At 44.9% G+C, this 20,392-nt stretch overlaps 1 protein-coding gene across 1 annotated transcript; it reads left to right on the plus strand.

Moving 5' to 3' along the window:
* The first annotated feature begins 803 nt into the window (after positions 1 to 803).
* Positions 804 to 15,571, plus strand: TMEM233 (transmembrane protein 233). Its single transcript, XM_015643917.3, has 3 exons — positions 804 to 1,152; positions 7,934 to 8,068; positions 13,712 to 15,571. The coding sequence occupies exons 1-3, from the start codon at positions 964 to 966 to the stop codon at positions 13,721 to 13,723; spliced, it is 336 nt and encodes a 111-aa protein (XP_015499403.1). The 5' UTR covers positions 804 to 963; the 3' UTR covers positions 13,724 to 15,571.
* Positions 15,572 to 20,392: the final 4,821 nt, after the last annotated feature.

The raw sequence follows: 20,392 nt of genomic DNA on the forward strand, positions 1-20,392 counted from the left end.
AAAAGTGTTCATAGATCTGTAAGCACACCTTACTATTTTTTGTAACTTTAATTAATTAAATGCTCTCATTTCATTAATGGACAAGCCAGTGAGAGCAAAATCTCAACTTCAGCCTTCATCTGACCAAAAGTCTCCATTTTGGTGATACAGATGTGAGGGTTTTTCAAATATCACTTAGCAGAAACAGCCTGTTCCTTTCTCAGTGTAGGCTCCCATTTTATTTCTCACCAACTTGAAAACCATTATGGAAGCAGATCTTTTGTGGTTGTTTGGGGTTTTTTTTCCCCCATATATTAGGTTTTGGACATAAAACTCATTTCCTTTTTCCCTTTCGTGCATCCCCAAAGTGAGTTTCACCTTACAGATGTCACGTTCAGTAAGGACTGAATCCCTTGCTAACAAATTGACCATAATGCTTTAAGTTCGTTGGTTTCTGCTGCTCTTCAGCGCTTTTGCTAAGTTCAGCAAGAGGGGTTAGGAGATGGCAAATTCAGTCCAGATGCGAGGAAATGGCTTTGCGGGCTTTACCCGCCTTGCCGAAGCAGCTCGCACGTTCGGAAACGCGAGTTTAAGAACGCAGCCCGGTTCCTCCGGGCGTTTTGCAAACTCGGCTTAAGTCCTTTAACTGCAGGCGCTGAAGAAGTTGGGAAAAGGCCGGAGCAGCCGCAGGTTTTGCGCCCCGGCCGCGCTGCGGCAGCGCCGGGGGCGCTCCCGGGGCCGGGCAGGAGCAGCGCGGGGACCCCGCGGGGACACGGCGCCGGGAGCCTCGGCGGGCGGGCGGTGTCGGGCTCACTGCTCTTCCCAGCGCTCCCCGTGAAGCCAGCCCAGCGCTGAGACCCCGCGGCAGCCCCCCCGCCCCGCCCGGCCCCGGCCCGGGGCGGCTCCCTTGGCTCGGCGCCGCTCGGTCCCGCCTGCCCGGAGCGCTGGGCTTTCCGCGCCGCCCGCCCGCCGCACCGCAGCCCCATGTCCGCGCTCCCCGCCGGCGCCGACATCAAGCGGGCTCTGGAGAACAGCCCCGAGACCAACATCGAGGATGAGCTGCCCGACGAGCCGCAGCAGCAGCGGCCCAAGTGCTACCTGCTCCTCAGCATCTTCTCCTGCTTCTGTCCCGCCTATCCCGTCAACATCGTCGCCTTCGTGTTCGCCGTCATGGTGAGTAGCACCTCCGGCTTGGGCTCCGAGGGGCCACCGCCGGCCCCGGCGGGGAAAGGGGCATCCAGCCGCCTTTGAGCCGCTTGTCCCGGGAGCTTGCGGACTCTGGGTGAGGCAGCGAGCCTGGGAGCATCAGCAGGAGCGGGCAGGGGGTCCGCCGAGCTATCCCAGCAGCGATGGAGAACGCGGAGTGAAAGGTAGCTTCCAACAAGTTTTCAGGCTATCGGGTGGCAGGTTTATTGCAGTTAATGGGGTTTGTTACATCAACTAAGTCGCACGCTGAACAGGATTGTTTGAAAGTATCATTTGTATTTGTTTGAAAGTGTCAGCTGGAGAACAGAAATCAGATTTGGTTTCTGCTTTAGCTAATCAAATGTAATAAGAGTGCATTTTTTCCAGTAAACAAGCTCTTTAATACTATTTATTAGAATAATACAGATAATTATTATGGTTGTAGATTGCTGGTAATTGCCCATATAAATTGAGTATCAAACACACTGAGAGAACAGCCTTACTCCTACAATCTGTAATTGATACACATTGTCCTTAATAACCCAGCAATCCCCTTAACTTCCAAAGTACTGTTGGAACAGAATCTCCTTCTCTGAGTTAAAAGTTGCAGAGTCAGATCCAGAGTTTTCTATTCATATACATGATCAGTGTTATCAGTAACACTGCAATGCATTTCTGTTGTTTAGGAGCTGAAAAATGTTTAAAACATGTTGTGTATTTTCATCCTTTTCTCTGACAGCCAAGCTAAGAAGGTAAATAAAATTGTAGTTATTTCTTTTTGCAATTAAGAATAAGAATAGGTAACTATGTCTCAAATATCCCAAAACACACTCTTGTAAAGTGTGATGAGTAAAGACTGATAAGAAATCACATTTCTGAAGTTTGAAAACTACTATTCCAAAGCCATTGTTCAAGTCTCCTTTTTTTTTTTTTTTTGCAGTTCACTATTTGCTGCCTTTTTTTTTTTTTTTTTTTTTTTTCTTTTTTTTTCCTTCTGTGTTTTTTTTCTTTCTTGTTACCTTAAGTATACAATATGCTCTTTTCCTTATTTTGGGAAGGTTTGGTTCAGCTGGTACTCAGCATCCTTTCTGTCCATGGCCACTGAGGGTGCTATATAAAGTAATGAGAGCTGATGATCTGGGGCTGGGAGCGTCTGTTCACTGTGACACTGCTTTCATCAAGGTGCTGGGGCTGTACAGAAGTTAACTGTCAAGGACAGAATTTGGCCTCTAAAGATTTTTGCAGCCCATATGGAGAAATCTCCACCCACAGCCTGGTTGAAGTTCATGCAGGCTTCTGGAGTCAGGCATCAGTAACTGTTACCAGGGGATATGAAGGAACCAGGGTGGGAAGAGCACTTCCTGAATGCTGAGCAGCCTGTGCAGGTCTCAGCTGCCCACTCCCTTGCAGGGGGAAACAGCAGCCAGACCAATAACCTTCCCTGGCCGGGAATAACTTCTGTTTCAACAGCATCCTACCTAAAACCTCTCCTTTTCTATAAAAATAACCCATCCAACTTCTTTTCCACAGCCTGACCCCCTGCCTTTCCAAGCTGCAACCTGTAACTGCTGCATTATCCTCAGCTGCAGGTTTATGCATTTTAGCTTGTGCTGGTTTTATTTCCACTTCTGCTGGGATCTGCAACCTCCCTCCCTTTCTCAGCTGGAGTTGCTAAGGGCTAACACTGAATTATAAGAGTAGTCTAATTCTTTTTCTTACAGAAGATACCTTTACAGTCTGCAGAGCTTGCCTGAGATCTTGGGTCAGATTTAAAGACCCCTACAAGTGGTTTATCTACAAATTTCCACTTTTTAAAATGGGCCCAAAAGGAAAAGTCCTACTGGCTTCTAGAGAGGGCATGGTTCAGCACCCTGTGTACCTGTGTCATGTCCTCCTTAACTGTTCTAAATTCAGACAATGTTTTCACTCTAAAAGTAGAGTCTGGGCTCTAACACACCCCCAAAATAAATGACAGATTTGTCTTCAGTCTCTTCTGTCTCTTCTGCTGCCCCATTTACAACTCCAGCACTGGTTTCCTCACTTCTTTCTCACCTTTGGAGGCTCAAACCTCACCGTTGCAGATCTTACCTCCTTTACTTTATTTTTAGAATAAACCTTTTCCAAGTTCTCCTTATTACAATAACAACCTTTCCCTGTTTCTTACCTGTCTGTTCCTCATGGCAGGGGTCAGAGCTGGTAGAAAGGACATTAATGGCATCAGTGTGTTGCCACATTGGCTTTACAAGAGCCCCCTCCAAAGAGCCATTGGCCACTCTCAGGGGTGAGCATTGCTTGGCATTTTTGGCAAATGGAGTTCTGTTTTCCCCAGGACCTCTGGCTGTAGGATCACTGTACACAGTACCCTTCTGCAGCCCCAGCCAGATGCCATCAGTTCTGCTCCTTGTTGCTTGCAGCAGCTGGATCTCTGTGAGCAGCTGTGTCATGTTGCTGTGCCATCAGTCGGCTCACTCTGCCCCAGGGACGCCTCCATCAGATTTGCCTTATTCTTTCTCATACAGGTGTAACCACAAGAATCAGGGGCCAGAGTCTGGGGGTAGGGACCAGGTCAGGAGGCTTCTGTGGCACAGGAGGTTTCTGTGATGTGGGGCTGGGGGTGGGCACAGTGTCACTGAGCTCTTTGGCTCCTTGTCTGCAGTGGTGAACCCAAAGAGCTCTCACAGCTGCCAGCTGTGTCTGAGACCTGGCTGGGGTGGACTGGCTGTGTCTGGCTCGTGGGACCAGAGCTAGAGGGAGGCTGTGGAATAACTCTGGGAAATGAATTGGATATTTTCAATGCCAGCACTGAGGTCTGACAATGGAACACGTTTAGTTGGCCTTTCTCAGTACCACCCCCCTTCAGCTGTCTTTATTTCAAAAGATCTCTATGTCAGACTAGTCCTGTAATTCCATAGGGTCTTACATTTGTAACAACCTCCAAACAGTCTCTCCAAAGCTATTTCTCACTGATTTTTGCTCCAAACTCCCTCTTTCTGTTGACAGATTTTTGTTTAATCATTTCCATGCTTCAAACAACATATGTGGTCAAGCTGTGACAATCTTGGCTCATCTGCCTCTGATAGTAACAAGTTCTTCGTCTACATTTGTTGCTGCTGGATTCAGATGCCTTGTCTTTATATGGGTTTCCCTAAGCAGACACAACAAATTAGAGGGTGGTGGAAGCCATGGGGACAGGAAGGGATGGATCTTGCTTTCCCAGGGAGCCACCTCTTCTAAGTGGGATCCTAAAGAGCCATGTGCAGTGTGTTGGCTGTGGCCAGCTCAGTGACCAGTGTTTCTGGAGTTAGAAAGTTTACTGGCAGAGTTTATTATTTATAAATCCTTTGTTAGGTAGCTTGTAGGTACCTGGATATCTTACACCATATGGAACAGCCTGGAATATTAAACAACATATTTAATATTCAGGAATATTAAACAACAGGGCTTAGCAGTTGCTGTTAAGTCATTTTTGCATGGCCCTTGCCTTTTCAGACTGGTAGGTTTTTGGTTTTCCTCTGTAACACTCTGGAGAGCAAACTCCCCTTTCATGTGTCCTGTTCTGAATTATTGCTCCCCAAAACCCCCTTTTCTTTGTGTTTCCCTGTGAGCTGTTCCTACAGTGAGGAGTCACCCTGAGTCAGCAGGTCTCGTTCTTCCTTAGGTCTGAACTAGAGAGTGTCTCCTTTCCAGGCACAGCCAAATAAGGCTCACCCAGCCTGGCTTAGAAAATGCTGATTAGAGAACCTCGGTCTGCTCTGCCCGGACCTGTGAGAAATGTAGAGGAAGATTTCTGAAGTAACTCAGTGTTCTTTCTGGTTTTGCCATGATCAGTGCTCTGGGAGCGTGGAAGAGAAAATACACATAAAAAGGGATTAATATTTTATAGCTAATTCAGCACATTTCTGTTCACATGAGGTCAAGTCACTTTATTGTTGAACTGAGAATGTTTTATAAATAGATGTGTGTGAACCTGGTGAAGTCACTGAGATTACTCAAGTAAATAAACAGCTGCAGAACTGTGGCTTTAATTTACATTATGACTTCATAGAGAGCGAGGTAGCAGAAACCTGAGAAATCAAATGGTGTTAGGCTGAAAAGGGCTGAAGTTTGTTTTAAAAGCTGGTCAGACCAAATGCCTCATACAGATGCTCTGTTCTCAATATATTGCCCAGCCCTTGGAAATAAATAGGTGTAACAGTTTAAAGTTTAACAGTTGATGTTATCTCTGTCTAATGTTAAAAACTGGAAGCTTGACCAGGAGCCCTTTGAAGCAGATGGAAGTAATGAATTTCAAAAAGCTTTGCATCAGACCCCAATCACTCACTCAAGCCTCTTACTTTTTATTGAATGCTTTCTAAGTTATTTCATATGTCATTTAATTTAAACCTCTTCACAGAGAAACTTTGGTCTCCTTCCTGTCTCTTCCAAATCCTGTTCTTTATCATTAATGCTGTTTTCCTCCTCTTCATCGTGGATTTGTATTAAAATGACATTATTTATTAAAGTTTGCACAGTGAATTATTTATGCAGTACCTGCAGAAATCACACGGACATTTTCCAGACTTCCTAAATACATTAGTAAAATGCTCCAGAACTGCAAGCTGGTGCTGTCAGGTCTTGCTTGCAGCTCTGCCTGACTTTTGAGACCACAAGCCCGGGGAATGGAGCCGATGGTGTCTGCAGAACCCCTCTGTAGACGCCATGCAAGAGGAGTCCTTTGATAAGAGGGGAGCACAAAGTCCAGGGCCAGGGTGTCTGTGGTGCTTCTCTGTGTTTCTCCTGCAGCCACAGTGGCATTGGTGGTTGTTGGCAGAGACAGGAGGAGGTCAGTCTGCTCGAGGCCAAGCTGAGCTGTGTTTCTCCTCACAATCCTTTTAATGACCTTCCCAAATGGACTTTGAGAAAGCTTTTCTGCAGCCAGGACTGCTGGGGACAGTGGAGTGGCTTAGGTGAGAGGACTGTGCCAGCTCCCTTTGTACCACCAGCAGGGCTGACACTGTCCTGTTTGACCCTGTACTCATGTCCATCCCTCATTTCCATCTCTGCCCTCTTTCCCCATTATTTGCTTTCCAGCCTCAATGAAATCTGACAGCAGAGCAGAGGTATTAGTGATACTCTTTGGGGACATAAACCAGAGAAATATTTAGGCATGTGGGCTTCCAGGAAGGGAAGAAATATATCAGTGCTCTCTTTAAGGACATGAGTGCATCAGGAGCTCAGCCTTTCATAGACTCCAGAGAATAAGAACTTGCACTTATCCTTGAGATGCAATTCTAGGAATGCAGGCTGTGTTGCTTTGGGACTGGCTGGGCTGTGCTGATGCTCCTGCAGTGCTGACACCACGAGTGCACACAGCCCATTAGCTCTGTGTGTTCACTAATCAGCACAGCACACACAACATGCCCTTTTATTGCCTTCCTGCTTGGGAGAAATGGCTCTACAGCAATGCTTGGTGTGCTCTGAACTTCATCCTTTTCCTGCTCTCCACAGTCTCACCTCCTCATTCTTGTTCAGTGTTTGCTGCAAAAAGTGATTTATAACTGAAGCACTTTCATTATAGCACTTGGTGATACCTCATGCAGTCATTTGCTAGAGACAATCTGAATTCTTCATTCCAGAGAACAGTTAATTTGATCAGGTCCCCATATCTCTCCCCTATTCTTCCCATTTCTCTGATACCTCCTGAAATATATACAAGATACTAAAAACCATGTTGTGACTAATCTGATTCCCTGAGGAAGTATGCTGAGTTCAACAGTGTAATCTGATCAAGAAATCTGGACTCAGTGTTATGGTTTATGAACTCAAACTCTCATGGTTTTGCAAAAGAATTCTTAGGAATAATGCCCTTTTTAATGCTTTGATAGCATCTCATCCTTGAGGAAAAAATACTATAAATTGTGTTTAGACTCATGTACTACAGTACTTCTGTCTCTTTCACTGAATCTTTTCCTTTAAAAATGGTTTGGTTAAACCAAAAATTAATTCAGAAAATCATATAGTCTGTCTCACAAAAGCCTAGAAGGTCAGAGTGGTCCTATCACACCTTGCAATCTGAGCATGTAACAAATGTAAAGCATCTGCTAAGTCACGGGTGGGTAGAGAGAAACTCAGTCTCTTGAGATGATATGGGGATATCTGATGCACACCTCAGGATGGATATAATAATAATTATCAGTGTCTTCCAGAAATGCAAAGGAACACAACTTCTAGCCCATGAGGATGGCACTCAGATGTCTTGTTCAGATGACCTATATTTCTTTGGTTTGTATTTTTCCCACCACTAGCAAATTGCGTATTAATTCTTCAAACTTTGGAAAAGTAAAATATGGGAAAAATAGGAAATTAGTAAGCTTTGTTAAGTTTTACTGAGACTTTCTCTAGAAATGCAGCCTATTCATGCTCTTTTCTGTGCTTATAGTCCTATAAAGCATAAGAATTTATCTCACTGCTAGTGAAGTGGCCAACTAACAATTCCCATCTACTACAAAACTATTTCCAAAGATAAAAGCCACTGTTTTATGCAAGTGGGTGGATGTTGGTTTGACAGCTTTTATGCTGGTATGTATCATATAAACAAAGCCTCACCACTCTAAAAAAAAAAGAGCTGTAGCTTCAATGGAAGGCACTGAAAATGCGTGGAACAGAAAACTGGACTCCCTGCTTGCCTTGGCAGCAGACATTGATTTGTTGGTTCAGAGCTGTCACGCTGCTTTGCCAACAGGTTTGTGTTTTAAAGGAACAGCTGTGATTTCCTGTTTCCCCTCTGCAGGCTCTGAACAGCTACAACCAAGGGGACATAGAAGGCTCCAAGCGGCTGGGTCGCAACGCGCTCTGGGTGGCCGTGGCCTCCATCATCATCGGCCTCGTCGTCATCGGCATCTACTGCGCGGTTCACTTCACAACGGTGAGCAAGGCCTCACAGCCCTCTGTGCAGGCACTCCAGAACAGCACACTGAGGACTGCCACAACTGCCTTTCTTTATCTATTTAGGGATGCATGTATGCTTTCCAAAAGAATTTTTTCATATTTTACGGTTTAGCAAATTCTGTTGTCTGTGGTTAAACACAAGCAACTCCGTCTTGGCAGCAGGGGGTTTTCATGAAATTCTTGCAGCTCTGATATGTTTTTCCAATTTTGGCCAGTTGCTTTTTGGATTTTCTCCTCCTCAGCTCCACCATCTTTCAGACCAAGTGACCTGACATCTTTAAATTTCAGGTAACAGATTCCCCAGGTGCTAATTTTCAGTCCCACAGTCTGGCCAACTGGTATTTTAATTCTGCAAGGAGACAATAGTCAGTTGCTCTTCTACTGTTTGACAGTAAAACAGATGACCAGAACTATACCAAAAGTGACCACAAATGTCATTCTGACTTGGGTCTCTGTGGGGTAAGGTCCTTCACTCTCCATGCTGTGTTATTGTCCTGCCTTCCCACACCTGCAATAATAGAAACAAAGCTCAACAAATGAATCTCTGTAACACATTGGTTACCCAGATGGATTATTGGAAAAGAGGACAAAAGCAATCGAGGGTATTGATAACCTTTCTTAAGGCTGTGCAACAATATGTTCTTTTCTCCACAATACTGTGCACTTCCCATTAAAATTACCAATTTAAATGAATTTATTATTGGCTGGTTTGGTTGGAGAGCCTTTCAGTGCACTGTACAAACTTATGCATAAACAGAGAACAGTCCCCATTTACCACTGAAATGAGGACATCCCCGAGGAGTGGAATGGAGTTACTGGTTAAAGGTGTACAGCATTTTCATACAAAATTTGAAGTATGACATTGAGCTGGAGGGGAGTTACTGGGCATGGGGTCCAGCTCTGTGGGACATTATCAGATGGTACCACAGACTCTGAAGTGTCCTGTGCATTCACTAATTTTCTATGCATTTGCAAGCATGAGTTGTGGTTCAGCTTGTGTTCAGCTCATTCTGCACTCACAGATTTAAACCCAAGTCCCTTCAGGCTGGGGGTGCCAAGTTTTTTAATTGACAGCAGCAGTAAATTCTTCTGTTCGCCTCCACCACCTTACTCATCATTTCTCAGGCAAGGAGAGCAGCTCAGTTATTTTTTTCAAAGTAGAGGAGAGAAGGGCAGTGTGAGGAGTGGCAGACAGCACTGGCCTGAAGCATTCACAATGACCAGGCAGCAGTAAACCAGCATAATACAGCTTTATTTTTCTTCTGAGGACTTTTTAATTTGGCTTTGGTCCTGGGGTCTTTTTTAAAGACAAAACTCTCTGTTGGGTGGAAGGAACCAGGTGCCTGGGAACCCTCAGCATACTGCTGGGAGATTAATTTCTGCACATGATTTCCACAAAGCTTTCTTGGCCAAATGGTGCCATGACTTTTGTGAGGAGCCAGGGTTTACTGGATTCACTCTGCTCTTCCAGCCTATTTACTGCTCCTCTTCTCCCTCTCACTTGTCACCCTCCAAAAAGCCTTTGCTTCTAAGAAAGGATTTGATGGCAACAACAATCTTTCAATGTGAAAATGAGTGAACAGAAGCACCCAACTGGTCTTTCCACTCTCCATGCTTACCTGGGTCCCTTCTGTTGCCTTTCTCTTTGACATTTTCACTTTAAACTAAATCATCTTAGTCTGACATGCCACTGAATGGCTTTGCTCGCTCCCTTCAGTGATCTCATACCCATTTGTGCCTTTCTCATTATTTACTTTACTGACAGCTACTTTGCCTCTGCTGAATTGAAGTGGTTGTAAATAAATTCTATCCTAACTTTAAAATATGTTTCAATATTAGTAAGGTAGCACAAAATAGCTTTGATACAATAATATGGCAGATTTATTTGATTACAATTAAGCACAGATTTAATGTTTCCATGAACTACACATGCATTTTTCCTGAAAGTTAGACTTCAGCAATATGTATGAAAAGCTTGACCCTTCCAAGATTGATTCCTGTGTACTTTATCCACTTGACATTAATCAGATACCAGAGTACCCAGTTTTTCCTGCTGACATTTCTTGTGGCTTCTTTTGGTCTTCAAAGGATAACAAGTCTCACTGCAAATTACCTCTGGGAGATAGCGCTGCCAGTATCAATGATGTACTGAAGTGTACTGAGAACTCGAGTTCTCTTCCACAACATCCAGCCTCTGGGAAACAACAAAAATGAGACATCCAAGTCAGGTTGGCAGGGGGGAATCTCTATCAATTGTTACACAATTGTACCAACTTCTTCTTGGTACAGGAACTTGAGTCAGGCTCAGCTGGCTCTGAAGCCTCCTTCAAAACTATTCCACGTGCCTCAGCCAGGAGAAAAATATCAAGCCTGGTGTGTTGAGGGTAGAAATGGTAGAAGTTGAAGAGAGAGGAAGAGCAGGAAATTCCTGCTTTGAACAAACAATGGTTTTATAGCACCTAAAATCCTCCCAAATGTACCCCCAATAATAGTGGCAGACTTGGGAAGAGGAAGACCCTTTCACTTTTCAGAAAACCCCTACTTCCAAGTGTCCTCATGTGCCTTCCTTGGTTTGTTCAGTCACAGAGCAAGAGTAGCACAGGAATAACAGCAGCCAACACCTACGTCTGCAGGCAAGAAACAGCCTTGACTTCTCATTTTGAAGATTTACTCGGAGCTAAGTCAGCTTGGGGCTTCTCCTGCTGCCTTGGAGAGCCTCATTTGTCTTAAACACTGGCATGTTATCTTTAGCAAACATATATTAAGATATGTAGTGATACATATTTATATCCTGGAACAGGGCCCACCCTCCACTTGGGAAGCATCTACATTCTGCAGTCATGCCCCTAAATGTAGGCAAGGGGAAGCCATCACTTGCATCACTGAAGTTGACAGCCCAGCAATAAAACTTGTGTGTCCTGATCAGTGTAAATTGGGGTGTCCCTCAGCATGCTGAAGACTCTGAGTGCAGAGCTGTGCTGTGTGTGAAATCAGTGCTGTGCCTCAATCCACACTGGGCCAAATTAATTCTTACTCTTCCCCATTTGATTTTACCCTCTCCTGTCAGCTTCCCCTGCGCCCCTGCCTTGCCAGTCCTGAGCACTGAGTTACATTTCCAGAGCTTGCTCAGATTAACTTCAGCTGGTATTTGTGTCACCACAGTCTGGCCCTGCATGTGTGCCTCAGGCATGTTGTCCATCAAGAGCTGCAGTGAGAAATGGGACCTGTTTGCCTTCCCTGAGGGGACACCACGGTGACCTGGAGCAGGGCAGGGCTGTGTGCCACAGCCTGTGTGTGCCATACACAGCACCACTGTTCTCATGCTCCTCTTAGCAACCTTTCCCCAGACTTGGAGTCAGCCTTCCCACCTCTAAGCATTTTGTTCAGCAAAAGGTGGTAATTTTGTCAGTCAGTGAGGGCTCTCAAGTCATTTACAATCTGTGTTTTCAGAGCAGCCTCAACATTTTTGATTCCAAATTCTGTTTTGTTTTGGGTTTTGCTGACACGAGACATCCTTGGATTGCATTCGAGTTCTGCTGGCAGGGTTTAGGGAAACAAAAGCCTGGGCTGGATCCTCCTTACTTCAATGAAGGAGATCCTAGGTGTCCCAAACCCTTTTCTTAACCAGATCTAAACATGTCATATTCTACTTCATGCTGCCATGTGAGTAGTTCAGAACAATATTCAGGTCCCCACAGCACATACTTGTAGACCATCTCTAGTGTCTGACTGACACTTCACAATGCTGTTCAGGGCTGAACTAGAGCTCACATGAGTTTTGCCACCTAGTTGAGCCACAAGGCATTTCATATACAGCCCACGTCTTCTGTGCTCCTCTCTTTTGGATTTCTGCAGTCTGGACAAGTAGGAGTGAGCCAAGCAGAAATGTGGAAGATGAGTGAGAGGTGTTAGAGAGAAGTAAAAACTTCAGTAGACTGAGAGCCAGCAACAGTTTTGCTCTGAGGAAGGGTAGCCAAAACGCTGTGACTTTGGAATTTTATGCAAACCATTATGATATTTTAATGCTTTCGTAGAGGAGCCTGAACTTCTGACCCCTTCTTTAACCTCACTTGATTTAGAACTTCGCCCCAGGGAAGCCACAGAAATGCCACCTGTCAGCATGACTTCCAAGGAGCACAAAGCCAGCCAGGCTGTCAGGAAAGCACCAGCTTGCACTGCTCAGAATCAGAAGGGTTTTAAATCAAGCACGTGTGCAGTAATGCAGCATTGGTAATTCCTGGCAGAAGGAAAAGGAGTAAGTGTTTAAACTGTGCACCAGGGACAGATGTACATACACAGTTTCCTCAGACTTAGGAATAATTCTTCAGGAGGAAAAGGAATGCAAGATTATTTTTAACATCTCTGCTGTCCTGTTCCTGAGGCTCTCAGAAGCCTTTGCAGATATTTCACTCAGAGACTGCCAGTCTTTCAGAGACAGAATAAGCTGAAGACCAGCATGAGGACAGGGATAACTCAGCCAGCCTCAGATCTTTACATTGGCCATCCTGTCCTCTGCACCTTACCATAAAAATAAACAAATCAGGGTCTTGTGCTGCAGGGATTGGCCTGCCAGTAAGGGACGGAGCTCCAAGCCTGAAGTCAGGACATTCCTGTTCTTTAATTCTTGGTGTCCACCAGCCAGGGAGCTCATACTGCTGCTTTTCTATTGGTAAAGGCACATACTGATTATTTCCTTGATCCTTACCTTGTTTTCCTGGATTTGTGAAAACACAGGAGCCTAAAAGTCCTCTACTTGTCTCTCAAAGTGTTCCCTCAGCTGGGGGGCTGAGCACAGTGTGCAGGTGCACAGACAACATGGTAACATCAGCCTGACTTCCTTAGCAAACCACATGAAAAATCCTGATCCCAAAACAGCTGTTTCATCTGTGCACAGAGGAGATGTTCCCACAATGGATTTTACCCAGTGGAGCCATGAGTAGCACCCAAGAGACAATCAGCAAAGGCATTGATGCTGTCTACAGGATATATTTACTGTGCAGTGCCTCAGCTCCTGGATCCTGCTTGAGGAGCTGCTAGAATGTAGCTACCTGATGGAGGAGATCCCCCAGACTCCAGCAGAACCCAGAATCCAGGGATAGGTCAAGGCACCCATGGGTGATGTCTGAGAGCTTTCCTCTACACAAGAATTTGAGGGAACTCCTCAGATCCTCTCCTAAGGCAGATGCACAGGTTTCCCAGTCCTTTTAAAGCATGTTGTGTATTACTGTTGGATTTCCCAAGTTCCCCACTTCTGGAGTGTTGTTCTTGTCTGACTGCTTCATGTACCACTCCAAGGAAGCAGAGATGCCGCTGACCTCATGAATCTTTGTCAAATAAGAGCCCATTTCCTGGCAATGAACAGCCCTAATTTGCATTGATTCAGGTAACCCAGTTTAAAAATTCAGTTCGGATTGACAGATGACCAATGCCATTAGAAACTCAGCTTTTTGATTCAAAACTGTATTGAGCTGCTAGTCTAGAGGGATGTTTGTTAAGAGACCAAATGCCACTAATGTGGCATAATGTATCCATTAGATCTGTAGAATTAATAATTTAAACTCACAGGGCAAACTCTCTGTCTTCTCCTCCTTTAAACACATGTATTTCTGTGTCCTTGCAGCATGCTATCTGAAGACCAGGACTGCACTTGGATGGTATCAACATGTAAACCTCTGGAGGGGGAAAAAGAAGAGATGGAAACCATTCCAGACTGTTAGTTCTGACCCTACAAGTCTGCAGAGGCATGTTACTGGTGAATGAACTGATAGCCCGGTTAGTTAATCAGCATGGTGTGACCAGGTTTTCAAAATTATTTATTTATGAGACATCTCAGTATAAAGCAGCATTTTCTCTTTCACCCTAATGTATCATGAGATCTTGCCCTTAAAAAAAAATCCCTTTTCTTTCTCATTTCCATGGAATGTATGCTGGATCTGTGATGTTCCCTGGCTGACCCCAGCCAGTCAAAGCCAACGTATCCAGACTGTTTGTGGTGCACAGTGTAAGATCTGATGCACAGCCCACTGAAGCTGGTAGGAGAACTCCTGTTACTTCTGGCAGATTTTGGATCAGGCCCTTAAGGATTTTTTTCATTTCTTTAAAATAGTCTCAACGTGAGACACCTGTACCTATGGGTTTGTGATTTTATCCTGCTCTGTGATTTTATAATGCCATGGGCACACTCTGACTCAGCAGCTGCTTTCTTTTGTCATCCTCCGCTGTTAGAACTTTACCTTGGATTTTTAACCACCTGGGACCGATTTCAATCACTTGATTATTAAGAGAGACTCTTCTTCCATAGCTCCATGTTTTTCTTAATGATTTATTTTTGTTTTGTTGTCTTTCATTGTTGCACTCCCTTGACTTCGCTCCAGTTCTGCATTAAATTTGCACTGATCATATTTTCCTCTTTAAACTTCATTTATGTAAAAAGTTCCTGTTTTTTTTTATCTAACAAAAGATCTTTTTAAACAGATGTCCTTTATCCCTTTGTTGTTGTGCTTCTACCAAGGCACATAGTTTCATTGTGTTCTGCTTTGTTCACGTGGGTTTTGTTTAGCTCATCCTCTCATCTCTGTGACTGGTCTGTGTATCACTGCAGTTAGAGATGGACAGACTTCTGCACCTCTGCCTAGTTACAGACACTCTTCCTGATCCTTAGACACTACTCAGCGAGCAGCCTCAGGCTTCAGACTTGATGGCCTCTAAATTACTGCAGTTTCTTGACACCTTGTGAAAATTAGCATGGGACAGCTGTTTTTTATTAGCTGGAAACTGTTTCACAGAATACAATTGTTTTGTCATGCAAATATTCCGTGTTAAAAGGAGTAAGCTCTGGTGAGCATTAAGATGTGGCTGCATCCTCAGCAGTTGCTGCTCTCTTTGCTTTATTACCACACCTTCAAGAGAGCTGTGCCAACTTCCAGTCCCTCTCCCTGCACCAACTTCAACCTGGAGCGACTGCCCAGAAATCCAGGGAGCTCTGCAGGTGCAGGTGAGAGAAGAATCATCTGTCAGGAGTTCAACAACCTATAAAAAACAAAAGAATCTTCCCAGAAACCTTTACCTGTTAAAGCATATGCCTGGAAGTAGCATGTATTTTTTGTGCCTTGATATTATATTTTCAATGTGCTTTTTCGCTTTCCTTCCTGCCAAATTCTGTTTTTCATTGAAGTCAGTGAAGCATCACTTCTCCTCAATTACTGCAGTATTAAACTTCTCAAACACTGGTGAAGTCAGCTGATTTATTAAACATTTACACTGATCAGATTTGTCCACATGGGAATCTTGCCACTGATTTTGATGTTCCCAAGAATTGGCTGTTCTGTGAACTCCTCTTTGGTTTTTGAATACTATTTTAATGGTCTGATATGTCTTGTGGGACTTTTAGTAGCTTGCCTTATTATCAGATATGATAGAAATCAGATATGATAGAAATCAGATTGTCATTGACAAGTGGAATAAAATTACTTTTAATTCACATCTATTCTGGTATGTGGGAAGTGTCTTTCCTTAGTTTTGTTGCCTCTTCTACTGGAAAGAGTAATATCCCTTTTTCTAACCCCTTGGACAGTTTCAGAATGAAGTGAATCACAGCAAAAGGAGGTTTCCAAAGATATGTGGGCACCAGAGGATAGGGATAGGCAACTTGAAGTATTCTTTTTAAACTGCCTGACAAGGGTTGAGATCAATAGGAGTTATGCACCCGACTTGTTCAGAAGCTTTTGAGAACCATACTGGAAATCTAACTTGCATCATGTTCCTCATAAATATCTTTGAAGTCTCACTCGTAATATAATTGAGAATTGAGCCATTGTACCTTCAGTGCTTCTGAAGATAAATGTTGGTACCTTACAGTGCTATTGATTGGTATAAAAATAAAGGCTTTATATTAAACCACTTAATGTGACAGAGAGGAGAGAATGCAGCAATTCCTCTAATGTCCTTAGTGCTTCTGTGTCATAGGTAATCTTATTTTTGCTTTACTAATGTACTGGTATTGGTTCTCTTCATTTATTTATGTTTACATAAATTTTCAACCATGTTTGGGAAGTGCAGCTTGTGCTGGAAAGAGGTATGGTCCTTGTACAACCACATCCTTATGTTGTGTGACAGATGCATCCCAAAGCAGGCAGCAAACACAGGGAGCCTAAATGACATTTTAGTGCCCAAATCAGCAAGGCCCTAGTGCCAGCAGTGGGTGTGGAAGGCAGAATGAAGGTGTCTGACTGAGGAATTTGTGCCTGCTCCATATTTTGAGGGGTATGTATAAACATTTCATTATCTCTGACAGGCTCTGGAAATTACCTGTTCTTCATTGTGACGCATCTAGATTTGGATTTGGTCCATTATTCTGCATTGGACCTACCTTTTTTTGTAGGAAAGAAACCACCTGTTATATTATATATGTGCTCAATAATGTTATTTGATGACACAAAGGAAGGTGGGAAGCAGTAAAAATGTATTTCAACTCAACATCTGTGCCCTGGGTGCACAAACAGAGTCTTCCTTCTGCAAAGCTGCTTCAGGCTTCCGTTGTTTGGACTCAGTGTCCTCACACACTGAAGGCACCAATGAATGCCTCAAGTCCAGCTCCCTTTTCTTTCCTGCACATATTACAGGCAGAGACAGATGGAAACTTGAAAATGCTGGCCTCAGCTCCTGGATCATGTTGGCACCTTTGGCTTCTTACAAGGCAGCTGCATTCTGCTAAACACGTATCTTGATATGTAATCTTAGAAGAGGCTTCTAAATATAAGTGGGGGTTCTTTGCTGCTGTATGAAGGGGGTCGGCCAGACCCTCAACATGTGCTGTAAATTTCATCAGATTGCACAACAAAAAAAAATAATCTCAGGGACAACATGAAATTAAATTCTTGGGGTGCCTCCCTGCAGGCACACCCAGGAGTTTACAGCTTTCACCTGAAGATCAGCGCTGGCCCTTCAATTTATGTGGTTGCAACCAGGATCCATGAGTGGTGAGGCTCCAGAAGTTGTAGCTTTTGTACCTCTATCTTTGGATATGTGCTCACAGTGTGTTCTGCCTCTCAGCCTGGAAATAGGTTGTATCTGGTTGCTGCCACAGTGTCCCTCACTCTCAGCATCTGTTCAGGTGCCTCTGCTGAAACAGTGTGCAAACATCTCTCTCTAGGCTCATTTCCTCCCTTGGGCCCTACCTTGCTCTACCAGTTATTTATTACTGATTGCCTCAGAAGGGGGAAGATCATCTCCCCCATTAGACTTTACTTTGTGTGGTTTTTGTGCACACACACAAGAAGAGTTGAAGGTTGAATTCCCAAAGGCAAGTAAGATCTAAATACAAGGAAAAGTCACTGGATTGATGGGAGCCAAGCTGGTTAGAAACATCCTGTTTATCTGACAGCTGTTTGTGGAAGGTGGCGTTTACTGGAGGGAAGAGACCATAACACCAAACCTTGAACAGATGTGGAACCTACCCTGGCTTTGTAGGAGATACCTCCAGGCAAGGCTGGAGCCCTCAGGGCTCTGCAGGGCTGCTGCCTGACCCCCAACTTTCTGAGACTGAGCCCTCAGTCCCCACATGCAGCACCTTTAGCCTCAAAAACCATCTAAATGTTGGCTTCCTCTGACAATCCTCCCACCTCCAACCTCATTTTGAATTAGCAGGGCTCGGGAGGTGGGCAGTGTTGGAGCAGAGAAGGGATGCAGTGGTGTGTGAGGGATTCCTTCTGTGCACTCCCAGCTTTCCATTTCCCAAGCACAACGGCATGTTCTGCACGCACAGCAGGACACGTGTCCCTGAGACAGCACTGAGCCTCGGAGGAGGCTGCCCAACTTCCTCTGCTGCACTCTCTGCCAGCCTGGCAAAGTGGGCTAAATCCAGAAGTGACCTAAAAGGAGGAGGGGGCCTGGAAACAGATCACTCAGCCACTGTAAAGCTGGAGGAACAAATTCGGGAATGGAAAACCACAGTATGACCAGAGGGTTTCTGCAGTTAAATTTACCCTGTCTTCAACTCTGGGGTAAGTTCTATCCTGCTCCCACACAGCTCACTCTCCACAGCACACAGGCTGCAAGAAGCACTTGCTCACATGTCCTTTATAATGTGATTTATGGCATGTGTGAATCTGATCCACCACCTCACATCTGAGGATGGCTCCTCTGGGTTTGTCATCTCTCGCTGTAGGGCTGAGTCAGCTTCCACTTCACTTGCAATGACTTCTCTTTGGCTAAATAAGCTTGCCTCATGTCAAGGGAAAAGAACTTTGCAAGATATCAATGGATTCTTCAGGACTTTGAACTACACAATCTGAGGCTGAAGGCCACAGCATTTCTCTTTGGACACCTACTCTGAGGTAAGAGAAGGGAAACTCCACTGGAAGTGAAGTCCCCAGACCAAAGCAGGCTGTGTGGTCACAGTGAGCCGTGGCAGCCTCATGTGCACATTTCAACCAGTATCCAGTGGGGGCTTAACTGCCTTTTGATTTTAATCAAATAATTAGAGAGGTAATCCAAACAGTGAAAAAGAGCACAGTGTTTGATGGTGAGTGTCATCCCTGACTTCTGTGCCTGAAAAGCTTGTAAGGTAACCCTTCACCCCATCTAATCCAAGACATGCATTCCCCTAACACGGGTCTCTCCTGACCTCAGACCTATCCTGTTTGGTCCTCACTCTCTTTTCAAATGAGTCAGCTGATAGAGAGGGATGGTAAATGATATCTCCAAGGGGGTAGAGTGACTCAGTAGCAAAGATGTCACTTCACTTGACCCCTCAGCCTGTACAGCACCCAAAGTGCTCTGCAATGATTCTCAGAACTTTGACCAACTCTGCTGAGTCTCATCGTTTTGAGAGCCAAGAACCAAACAGCCTTAAATTTAACTTCTGACTCAGAAGATTTAATAGTCAAGCCAGGTCTAGCTCATGTTTACTAAAGAAGGTAGGTCTGAGGGAGGGAAGAAGGAGCTAAGCTTTGCTTGTGGCTACTGACATGGCAACTAAGAGAGACCACACAGCTCTTCACATCCTGCAGGTCTTTTACAAGCCTCTGCTTTTACAACCTCACATTATCCTAGGAGGTGGTGTGGCACAGTCGTGACAGCAGATAAAGCATTTCATCAATTACTTTTATTTTGTCTTATGGGCTGTGAACAGTCTGAAAGTGGAATGTGTCTTTTTGTTTGTTTGTTTGTTTTTTTAAGGGACTTTCTTATTCAGAATTAGTCACTTGTGTTTTCCCCTGGTCCTTTTACCCTAATAGGGGTGGAGGTAGAAAAGGTATTTCGTAGTCTTCCTTTGGAATGTGGAGGCTGCTTCAGATGGGGTGGAAGAGGAGGAGTTTTTATGCCCTTCAGTCTGCAGAGCATAAAAGGAGACAAAAAGTCACAGATGCTGTTGAAGGGAGGAGGAAAACTCCAGGATTCCAGAGAATCAGTGGGCGGCTGAGCTCTGCCAGGCCCCTGTGGCTTGTCTTTAGCTAATCCCTCGCTTCCCACATCTCCTGCATTAACAGCTGGGAGGGAATGGGGCTCCCACTCAGGCTGAGGGGAGAAAACGACTCTCCAGTGAATGCAAGGAGTGTGCAGACAGACGTGTGAGGAGGTGGGGGATGATTTAGCTGTTCATGGTGTAATGTCAGCCCTCAGTATTCTCGGGACCAGCACCTGACAAAGCGAGTTACAGGCTGATTGCTCCAGGACTGTGCTACACCCACCTGTCATGCCAAGGGGAGACAAGAACTAGTCCTGAAAAGGGAGCAGACACAGGGAAAACAGACTTTAAATGTCTGGTGTATGCTTGTACCTACCACAGCCTCGTGATCTGTTAGCAGCCCTTACCCTGCAGTTTGTTACCACTCTGTGGCTCTTAGAAGAACAAAAAACACAGCAAAGGCCAGGCCCCAGATGAAGGTACCATGGCCTGTAGAGGGTCTGTGTGGCTGTTGTGCAGATCATCACAGTGGTCCTGGATGGACAAGAGATGGGCAAGACATGGTACCCTGTACTGCAAACAGTTCTGGCCAGGAAAACTGGGGAGAACAAAACAACCGGGGCTGGAGACAAGGAATTTAAGAGCACTAAGCTGTGTGAAATGCCAAAATAACAGCAGCTGTATTTCATAGCAGGGGCTGTTGTGCTGGGCTGGGGAAGAGCTGCTTGCACACATTGCCCCGGCAGCCCTGCCAGCCGGTCCCCCAAAGGGAGCGGCTGCTCCCCAGAGCACAGGGGGAGCCAGCACTGCACTGGCACAGCCACCCCGGCAGAATTCTTCCCACAGTGTTACAGTGGGGGGATACATCCATTTGGTAGGAATCCTTCTGTCTGT

This window comes from Parus major, chromosome 15 (genome assembly GCF_001522545.3).
Source record: "Parus major isolate Abel chromosome 15, Parus_major1.1, whole genome shotgun sequence".
Classification (NCBI taxonomy): Eukaryota; Metazoa; Chordata; class Aves; order Passeriformes; family Paridae; genus Parus; species Parus major.